At 34.6% G+C, this 11,150-nt stretch overlaps 1 protein-coding gene across 1 annotated transcript in view; it reads left to right on the top strand.

Moving 5' to 3' along the window:
* CEP57L1 (centrosomal protein 57 like 1) overlaps nt 1-10,818 on the top strand; it is a 69,456-nt gene extending 58,638 nt beyond the window's left edge. Inside the window, exons 5-11 of the mRNA XM_017878765.1 lie at nt 241-357; nt 1,983-2,060; nt 2,542-2,628; nt 5,956-6,033; nt 6,200-6,393; nt 7,507-7,651; nt 9,667-10,818. Of these exons, the coding sequence (XP_017734254.1) occupies nt 241-357; nt 1,983-2,060; nt 2,542-2,628; nt 5,956-6,033; nt 6,200-6,393; nt 7,507-7,651; nt 9,667-9,888 (921 nt within the window). The 3' untranslated portion in view covers nt 9,889-10,818. The remainder of the gene's footprint in view (nt 1-240; nt 358-1,982; nt 2,061-2,541; nt 2,629-5,955; nt 6,034-6,199; nt 6,394-7,506; nt 7,652-9,666) is intronic.
* Nucleotides 10,819-11,150: the final 332 nt, after the last annotated feature.

Genomic DNA, 11,150 nt, shown 5'->3' with positions numbered 1-11,150 from the left:
GCTGGTCAGGCTGCAGCAGCTGACCAGCACCGATTGTCCGGCACTCCCTAGTGAGATGACCCCAGTACCTCAGTTGAAAATGCAGAAATCACCGGTCTTCTGTGTCGCTCGCGCTGGGAGTTGGAGACTGGAGCTATTCCTATTCGGCCATCTTGCTCTATATCAGAAATTATATTATTCTTGTTCCATTGGCATTACTTGCCAAATTCAGGGTTGTTATTTTATTTGTATCCTTTCTAGGCCCAGCTTCAGAGGGAAAAAGAACAAGATCAGATGAAGCTGTATGCAAAACTTGAAAAGCTTGATGTCTTAGAAAAAGAGTGTTTTAGACTTACAACAACTCAGAAAACTGCTGAGGTAAACTTTCTTTGAAGTGATGACAACAGGAATAAATCTTTAGTGTTAAGCAGAATTGATATTTTATATGAATGTAGAGTAATTCTCAGATTTATAAAACTTCATTTACAGCTTTTTATAATCCAGATATGAATTCTCACCTATAGAGTGAAAAGTTAATGTGTTCTGTCACAGTATGAATGAGCTAGCTGTCTTTTGATGTGAGATTGTAATTTTGACTTCTAATACAGCGGGATATTTTATTTGTCAGATACTTTACCTAAAGAGTATTAAAATTTGTCTTTCACCACTTGTAGTCAACTTAAGGCTATACCAGTTCCCCTCTTCATCCTTTTTCCCTCCAAATCCTTTCCATTTTATAGGGTTTTCTCAGAGTTGTACTTCCTCTAGGAAGTCCTCCTTGAACTCTCCAACACTCAGGAAGTTCTCACTTTGAAATAGTACTGTCCTCCTATTCTGAACCACACCACAGATATAAGATATAATACTTACGTATATAAGGTTACATATATATAGTCCTTGTCAAGTTATTTCCTTTGTTGTTTTATTGTTTCGTGAATATTACTCTTTTTTTCTTTTCATACAATACAGGTTGGGTGTCCCTAATCCAAAAATCCAAAATCTGATGTACTCCAAAGTCCAAAACTTTCTGAACAGTAATATAATGTTCAGAGGAAATGTTCACTGGAGCATATAGGATTTTGAATTTTTGGATTAGGGATACTGAACTAGTAATGAAAATATTCCAAAATCCAAAGTATCTCTGGTTCCAAACACTTAAGATAAGGGATCCTCAATCTGTATAATCTCTTAAGTAACAAGGACCACATTGTATATTTCTATTACGTATTTTCACTCTTCTCCCCAAATTACACTCTTATCATATATATGCAACTAGTAGAAACTTATTTTTTTTATATTTTGAATGAAACATTGAGACCCAAGACTATAATGGTTTGACCTTCTACACCATTAGTATCCTTAAAAGTTTCATCATAATGATTTTGTTGCTGGAAGTTAATAAAGCCTATGTGTGTGTATATTCTTTGCTTTCCCTTTGTTTTCTCCTTGTGTGTAATAGAAGGTAAAGGAGCAAAGAAAGAAGTGGGAAGAAAGCCAAGAAAAATCTTAACATCTTGTGCCATTCCTTTTTCTTATTTTCTGCCTTAATTTGCCAAACTCTTAAGAATCAGGACCCCCTAGGACTCTATTTGGAAAAGAGACAAAGGATATTTGGCTCTAGTTTTTATATAACAATCTTAGTTTTGGCCGGGCGCGGTGGCTCAAGCCTGTAATCCCAGCACTTTGGGAGGCCGAGACGGGCGGATCATGAGGTCAGGAGATCGAGACCATCCTGGCTAACACGGTGAAACCCCGTCTCTACTAAAAAAAAAAAAATACAAAAAACTAGCCGGGCGAGGTGGCGGGCGCCTGTAGTCCCAGCTACTCGGGAGGCTGAGGCAGGAGAATGGTGTAAACCCGGGAGGCGGAGCTTGCAGTGAGCTGAGATCCGGCCACTGCACTCCAGCCCGGGCGACAGAGCGAGACTCCGTCTCAAAAAAAAATAAATAAATAAAAATAAAAAAATAAAAAAAAAAACAATCTTAGTTTTTACTCTTTTGCAGGACAAGATTAAACATTTAGAAGAAAAACTGAAGGAAGAAGAACATCAACGTAAGCTGTTTCAAGACAAAGCTTCTGAGGTAAATATGGCACTATATAATCTATCACAGTAAACCATATATGTTTTATTATATTTTTATTTTCATTAACTGAAACCTATGTTCTAGATTCTAATTTCTGCTTCCTAAATTGTCTTTTCATTATAATAACGAAATTCTCAGTCAGCCAGTATGATACGTGGATGTATTACCAAGAGGTCTTTTAATCTTTTGAAATTCTGACAAATACACATATTCTCAGTTGAAGGAACTCCTAGGATAGATTGTTTTCAGTTTGATCTCTATATGTATATTAAATAATTTATTCTTTTATAAACAGAAAAGTATTGTAATTACCAATAGACTTAGTGACCTTCACACGTACAAAAACAGTATCTTGAATTTTCTTTTCTTCTTTTCTTCTTCAAAAGCATTTTATATTTATAAACTTAGACCTGATAGCTCATTACAATGTTTTTGCATGTTACAAATCAATGTTATAACTTTTTTTAAAAAATTACAGCTTCAAACTGGACTTGAAATCAGTAAAATTATAATGTCTTCAGTTTCAAATCTAAAGCACTCCAAGCAAAAGAAGACATCTTCAAAGGTGTGCATATAAAACTTTTTCCCAAACTATACTTTTATTTGCTAATACTTATTTATACACCCTCTTAATGCTTATACCTACCCCTTTCCCAAAAGGATTTGAAGATGTATAATAAAAGACATGCAATAGTGTGTGCCAAGTAATGGATGATGGTTTGGGATATAAGGACAGAAAATTTCATAATATTCAGATTTTAAAAAGTAGCAGCAGTCATGTACAAAATTTAGCTCTGAGTTTGCTTGACAACCAAACCAAAAAGGAACATATAATGGACAGTATCGCTATCTTTGTGAAATAACAGGAAGCACTCCAGTTTTTCTAGAAGGATTAATATTTTTCTAAACTTCTGGAGAAATATATTTTGTGATACTTTATAAAAGAGGCACTAAACAACACAGTAGATATTGAAAAAATAATAGATCCTGAAAGCAGTTTTATGTAATATGTACACAATAAAAAAATAAGGGTTTTTCTTACAGACCTGTTAAGTCTGTAAAGTCATTTATATAGGGAATTTATTGTTATATGTAATTTCTATGCTTATTTCTTGTGAATTTGCCTAAAAGTAAGGATTGGAGAGTTAGTACTTTATAGACCAATATTTTGTTTAGGTGAATTGATGTTTTGAATGTGTTCTATTCAAGTAACCCTTCTTAATTATATATAATGGTATGAAAAAAGTTTTTAATCCCTTTTAATCTTATGATTCTGGAATTATGGTTTTGATGGCCATTATTACTATTTATTCAGATGTGAATGGAGTGAGTGTTGCTCTGTATGATTTGCTGTGGGAGACAGGAGATGCTATTTGGGAATTCTGGTCACTGCCATATGCTTAGCTTGTGGATAAAATAATGGAGAGAACATTATACTTAACTTTGGCTACTCTTTTATTACATAAGTAAAAATTAATGTTCAATACTTGGGCTATATTTTTCATAATTTTTTCATTTTAAAGAATTTTCAAACTATAATAACGAACAATATTTTCCGAATATGACTTATTTTGCCTGTTTCCTTTCCTAAATATTTGTTTTGTGTCTTGTTTGTGCAATGAGATTCACAGCTACAAAGCCAGATAGAAAAATCACTGTAAGTAATTTGCCAGTGGAACACATACTGCCCAATATGTATGTTTTATGGCATCCTTTCTCTGATGAGTTAATGGAACTTTTTTTCAGTTTACCTATTTATTATAAAAATAGTGAAGGTACAGGAAGAAGATAAAAGAAATGAAGGAAAGAAAAGGTAACTCCTGGAAGAGAAGAGAGTAATTAACAGCAGAATCATTTCATGGAAGTACTTAGTTCAAATCCCAAGTTCACAGGGTATGCAAATAATGGTGTCTCTTTTTAAAGATGGAGGGAGTGCTAAAGTTGCTGAAAGTAGGATCAGATTTCAGGAAGCCTCTGTGAGAGACCTGCTTCCTATCGCACTGTTTCTCCATGTCCTGGACATAGTTCATTCAACTCTTACATTTTGATGTACATGGACTGGTATCTCTAGGTGATAAAAAAATAAGACAGGAATTTGTAAGAAACAGATAAATATATAAGTATGAAACAGTATAATAGAAGATTAATAGAGGTTTAAACAAAGTGTTGTGGTGCTATGTAGACAAAGGAATATGTGAAAGGTAATGCAAAAAGCAATATTAAAGGAAGCCTTGAAGAATTAAATATTGACAGACTGAGATAAGGAAAAATATATTACAGTCTGAAGGAATTGTTGGTTTTTCCAGGGACCTATAAGTAATAGTCCAGTAGTGGGGGTGAGATGAGATCATAGAGGAAGTTAAAATGGAAAATACAGCTTGGGGTGAGCTAATGGCTGACCTTGAATGCCATGTTAAGAGTTTGAAGTTTTATTCTATAAACAGGAACTACTGAAGGCTTCTGAGAAAAGCAGGGACATGATTAGAGTTGTAATTTTAGATGGTAACTCACAGCAGTAGGAGAGTTTTACATAGAGAGAAATCACATGTGTAGATTTTATGAGAGAATCATATGCGTAGATTCATGTCACCATCACAACAATCAAGATACAGAACTCTTCCACCACTAAAAGACTCCTTCATGCAATCCCTCTATGGCTACACATCCCCTTCCCTGAACACTGGCAACCTCTAATTTGTTCACCATCTGTATATTTTATTCTTTCAAGATTATTATATAAATGGAATTATACAGTATGTAACTTTTTGAGATTGGCTTTTTTCCCTTGAGGTCCATCCAAGTTGTTGTATGTATCAATACATCCTTTTTATTTCTGCATGATATTCCGCATTACAGAGGTACCACAATTTAACCATTCATCTGTTAAAGGATATCTGGAGTCCGGCATGGTGGCTTATGCCTGTAATCCCAACAGTTTGGGAGGCCAAGGCGAGTGCATCATTTGAGGTCAGGAGTTCAAGACCAGCCTGGCCAATATGGTGAAACCTCGTCTCTACTAAAAATACAAAAATTAGCCGGGCAGTAGTGGCACACACCTGTAATCCCAGCTACTTGGGAGACTAAGGCAGGATAATCGCTTGAGCCTGGGAGACAGAGGTTGCGGGGAGCCAAGATCATACCATTGCACTCCAGTATGGGTGACAGAATGAGACCCTGTCTCAAAAAAAAAAAGGATATTTCGATTGTTTCCAATTTTTTAGCTATTACAGATAAAGCTGATATGAACATTTGTATACATGTTTTTATGTGAATGTAAGTTTTCATTTTTCTAGGATAAATGCCTAAGAGAGCAATTGTTGGGTCATGTAATAAGGACATTTTTAGTTTTATAAGAAACTGCCAAACTGTCTTCCAAAATGGCTGTACCGTTTTGTATTCCCACCAACAATATGTGAGTGGTTTTATTTTCTCTGCATGCTTGCCAACATTTGGTATTGTCACTATTTTTTATTTTGGCCATTCTGATGGATGTGCAGTGATATTTCACTGTAATTTTAACTTTCATTTCCATAATTAATGATGTTGAATATCTTTTCATATGTTTGCCATACGTATGTCTTTGTCAGTGAAATTTCTGTTCATGTTTTTTTGCCCATTTTCCAGTTGCATTGTTTTCTGTTGAGTTTTGAGAGAGTTCTTCATATCATAAATAACTTTTAAAATAATTTCTTTTTTTTTTTTTTTTTGAGACGGAGTCTCGCTCTGTCGCCCAGGCCGCAGTGCAGTGGCCGGATCTCAGCTCATTGCAAGCTCCGCCTCCCAGGTTCATGCCATTCTCCTGCCTCAGCCTCCCGAGTAGCTGGGACTACAGGCGCCTGCCACCTCGCCCAAAATAATTTCTTATTTATGTTTTTTTCTTGTCAATCTCTAGAAAACTAAATGTATAAAGAGAGGACCACCTTGGCAAATTTGTTCAAAGTTTGGAGCACTGCCTTTTGTGGCTGAAAAGGTGAGAGGGGATAAAATGAAGATAGTTGTTCAAAAAAACTCCTGTTTGATTGTAAGTGCTATTAAAATATCTTCAGTCATTTAAAATTATTCTCAGTTGTTTCTTTTCCCATAAGTCCACCAGTGCAAACTGTTCTGTGAATGCAAGTATGCAAAACCTTTTGCAGAGGAGGCAACATCGTGGCCCACATATCCTTCAGAAACCTTTTAACGTGGCTGAGACTAGATGTCTCCCCAGGCCTTCTAGAACAACTTCCTGGTGTAAGGCTATTCCTCCTGACTCAGAAAAGTCCATTTCCATTTCTGACAATTTATCTGAACTTTTGATGGCAATGCAAGATGAACTGGACCAAATGAGCATGTAAGTATTTATATATTTTTTTTTTTAAGAGACAGTGTCTCGCTATGTTGCCCAGGCTAGTCTTGAACTCATGGTTTCAGGCAGTCCTCCTGCCTCAGCCTCCCAAAGTGCTGGGATTACAAGCATGAGCCACCGTGCCTGGCCAGCAATTTTTATTCTTTATCAGGAGAAGTACCATATCACTTTTTCCTCTTAGTCTTAAGAACAATACCACTTATAAATTCTTAAAGGCCTTACTTAGCCATTTGGACAGATTTGTTGTCACTATTTTTCATTGTATTTGTTACTATTTAAAATTTCAGTTCTTTATAACTACTACTTTTTCATTCTAAGATATTTCTGTATTCCCAAGATCTGGACTGATAGCTACTACTGTCATTCTAACATATAGGATCTGATGACCTTAGATTAAAACTCACAAAAGCGTTTATAAGAAAAGCTCTCCTTTTGTGTTTTAGAATCTTTTAGCTGAATGAATTATTTCATTAGGCAAGTAGGAATGTAATTCCTTGTTTTAGACTCTGGCTGGTGTGCATTACAAATTTTGAAGCATCTATAGTAAGGAAGATTTCCATATGGGATACATTATATTGTGCCCACTTGCTTAAATATATATTCAGAAGAAATTCCAGAACTATGTGATTTCGCTGACCAGCTAGTTGACCTAAGACATCTGTAGAAGATACAGCTCTTTCTGTTAACAGCATTTCAGTAGGCTAACTCCAAATCCAGAAATTTTTCAGGCAAATACTTCCACAGCTGGAATTCTTCCACAGATCCTATATCAATAATGAGGAAGAAAGCCCTTTAATACCTCTGTTAAAGACATCACACATTTTACTACATTGAGCTATGAGCATCAGGAATTCACATATTTTTTAAATTTGCCTAGCAGTCTTAAGATATTTCTAAAGGTATTTAATTTCAAATCACAGGAGCCTGGTTATAGTTACCATAGATTTAATTAAACAACCCTAAAGAAAGAGGCTGTTTTTAAAGGTTAATATTTAAGTCTGACTAAAATTTATGATTGAACAGAAAATTGCTTAATTATGGCAAAGACATATATGCAATAAACTATAGTAGTGCTTAATATTTGCTATTCTTTCATAGGGAGCACCAAGAACTACTGAAACAAATGAAGGAAACTGAAAGCCATTCAGTTTGTGATGACATAGAATGTGAACTAGAGTGTTTAGTCAAGAAAATGGAAATTAAAGGAGAACAAATCTCCAAACTGAAGAAGCATGAAGAGAGTGTAAGAAGGCTTTAGTAAGAGATTTTAATAAAAAGATAAAACATGTGGATTCAGTGTTGTATCTCTGTACGACTTTCCAAATTTGAGGTTTGTGTATGGGATTTAGTGAAAAGATGGATGGTAGTCACTTAGGCCTATGACAGAATAGAGCCATCTGTCCCACTGGAATAACATGGACCTCCTACGTAACTCTCCAAGTTAAAATTTTTAAGTGAGCAAATAGGTTCAGTTATGTATTCAGAAATTGCTTTGGGGAAATTGTGAGGTAAACTAAACTTGCCTTAGCAGCCCTCCAATTACCCTTTTAGCATTCTTTTTCCTCTTCCTTCTCTCCTCTAATGCCTTAATGATACCCCTTATGTCAGCAGGTCTCTTATTCACTACCAGACATAAACGTGGCTCCCAAGCAGTGCCCCAGTCCTTAAAGCATGATTTCCCCTTTCCCAAAACAGGCTGTGTTGTGTTCCATTCCCTGGGGACCTATACTCAGCTAGCTATAGTGAGTAGGACAGGGATGGTGAGGAAAACTCTATACTTCTGTTAAGATGTAATAACTAAGAATAGCTAACAGTTTTATTATTTTAACAGAAGAATCATGGAATATAATATTTAATTCCAAGACAATGACTCTGTAGGTTGAACTTGCAGCACTATTACACTGCTGGAGCAGAAGGCAGAGGGAGCCTTTCCCAGGAACCCTCAAGTCACCTCATGTAGCCATCTGCCTATGGACAAAATCATCATTCATATAAGTTAATGATATATGAATGTCACAAATAAGCCTCCCTGCCTTTTATAGGAAAGTAATAAAAGATGCAGAATATTATTACTTTTATTCTTATTGTGAGAAAGAAAGGAAGAGAGAAAGAAGTGAAATTTTAAAACAAATATTTTATTTTATTTTACTGGCTTTTAAGGCTATAATAAGTAAAAATTTCTGTATGTTTTGGAGTGAAGATTTTACAACGTGTACACTTCCTTGAAATTGCATAGGAGAAACTTGAAAGGAATAGAAGAATGATCATTTTAAAACTCAGCTAGTATATATATACTGTATTTTGAAAAACATGGTTTATATTCCATAATAGCTATACCAGTATAAATTTTAAGCATTTTATTATGATAAATGTAATATCTGTAATAAAAATTGATTGTTAACCAAATAGAGAACTAGGTACTCACCCAAAGTCTGGATCAGCTCTACAAATTAGACCTATGCTCAAGTGAAACAGATTAAGTAATGGGTTAGACTTTGAAGAAATGGGTTTTGGCTAGTTGATACGTATTGTTTTTGTTTAATTCTGTCTGCCTCCACTATTACCATATACTACTCAAGGTGATAAAGTTATTCCCTTGACTTTTTTTTAAACTGCCATTCAGGAGTACTTTAAATTCAGGAATATACAAAAGTATTTGTACACAAAGGTATTCCTGAATTTAAAGTAGTCCTGAATGGCAGTTAAAAAAAACACACATATTTATACACATACATATATATATATACACATACATACACACACGTGTGTGTATGTATAATTTTCAAAACTTGATACTCATTCCTAGAACCAATTATTAGATTTGCTGTTAATGTTACCAGAAAGGTTCTTCTCTCTGCTCTCTGTTCTCTGGTTTTTACCAGTTATCTTACTTACAACCTTTCACCCCAATCTCTACAGCCCATGTTGACCTTATCTTACTTTGGCCTTCTTATATATACACTTTTTGTCTTATTCAAAGTTATCCTGGTTCATTGTATTCTCTAGTTGTCACATATATGCTTTTTTTCACTAATAGGAGCAGTAAGCTCCTTGAAAGTAAGAACTTTTTTCTTCATTATAATTCTACCTGACAAGCACAGTGTTAGACATGTAATAGATGTTCAATAAATTAAAAACTTACCGAATTGAACTTTTAATGTTCAATTTTAACTTTTAACTTTAAACCATCAATTCAACCTATTTTGGAATATATTTTAGTATATTTTGACTAAAATGTTAGATTTTTTTTCTCTCCAGGTCCGTAAACTGCAGCAAAAAGTTCAAAACTCAAAGATGAGTGAAGCTTCAGGTATTCAGCAAGAAGACAGCAACCCTAAAGGATCAAAGAACATAAAACAAAGCCCCAGAAAATGTTTGACTGACACTAACCTTTTTCAGAAAAACAGCAGCTTTCATCCAATACGAGTTCATAATCTTCAAATGAAATTGAGAAGAGATGATATCATGTGGGAACAGTAACAAAATAGCAAAACTGTCACCTTAATGAACTTTGTCAATGAGACCTTGAATTGTCTAAAGTGGTTTTAATTTAATATAACTTTGTGACATTTTGAATCATGTTTCTAGCTTCTATAAGACATGAAGTTGCAGTATTTTTAAATTAATGCCTAATGACCTACTGGGTTCTAAATAATAAATTAATTGCTTTTTTGTTTTTCTTATTGATTGAAGCCCATAACCTCATCTTGTCTTAGAAACATTGTTTGCTTTGCAGATATCTTAAGCTAAATTTAAGAAATTGTACTAGATTGACAATATTCAAAATTGAGTTAAATCTGAGCTACAAGTACCATTCATTCCACTTTTCATAGGTTTGTAACCTTAAAAACCAATGTTAAATGAACAGAGTTCAGAAAGATCATTTAGCTTTCCTGGTGCCTTCTTTCTATTTTGTTTTAGAGCTGTGAAATGTTTTTCTCTTTTGGAAAAGGAAAAGCTTAACAATTAGACAGTTTTATGAAGAAGCCTTTAATCCAAGTTTTATGAGACAATAGGAACCCATAGCTACTTAATTTTTAGGAGACAGCAATTCAGTTGCAGAAGTTTTCCTCTGCTGTTCCCATTCTCTTTTACAAAACTAGTTTTTTAAAAAAAAATGATCCATTTTATCTTACTACTTTATAACTTTTGCTGACTTCTATTCTTTGCATTGTATGTAATGTCCATCAGTATAAATTGAGACTGAATTTCTAGGACCCACAAAAGTGGTATTTTTTTTTACAAGAGAGTATGGAGGAAGAGGAAGCTGGACATTAAATTACCTCATCCAGCAGAAATTCAGGGTAGTATGGTATATTTTAATTTTTTATATTTTAAAATCAATAATGTCAAAAAATGTCATTGTGTATGCATGCTTTGTAATAAATTTGCACTTGATCGTTTTTCTGGGTGCCTAGGGGAGCTAGTATGACTCTCCTGAACTCTTGGTTTCTCACTCAAATCCTCTGAAGCAGCTGTGGTACTAGAGTCGGGAACTGAAGTAGAAATAGAGGACAGACAGAAAAGGTGTAATGGAATGGAGGAGCTCAAATATAGGGTAGCAATTTAAGAGATGGTGATTCCTAAGGGACAGAGTTGGAAGTACGTATTTACTGAATTCTTTGAATCCACAGCTGATCGAGTGTTCAAGCTATAGGTGTGAAAGAATTTTTAGGTCAGGTTCTTGGGAAGCTAAGGAGAGCAATTTTACAAGACAGTTTTCTGTTTTCCTAGGTAATTCC

Source organism: Rhinopithecus bieti, unplaced genomic scaffold (genome assembly GCF_001698545.2).
Source record: "Rhinopithecus bieti isolate Rb0 unplaced genomic scaffold, ASM169854v2 scaffold_11508, whole genome shotgun sequence".
In the NCBI taxonomy this organism is placed as follows: domain Eukaryota; kingdom Metazoa; phylum Chordata; class Mammalia; order Primates; family Cercopithecidae; genus Rhinopithecus; species Rhinopithecus bieti.
Note: the sequence above shows the minus strand (reverse complement) of the source record. Positions and strands in the feature narration are given on the sequence as shown.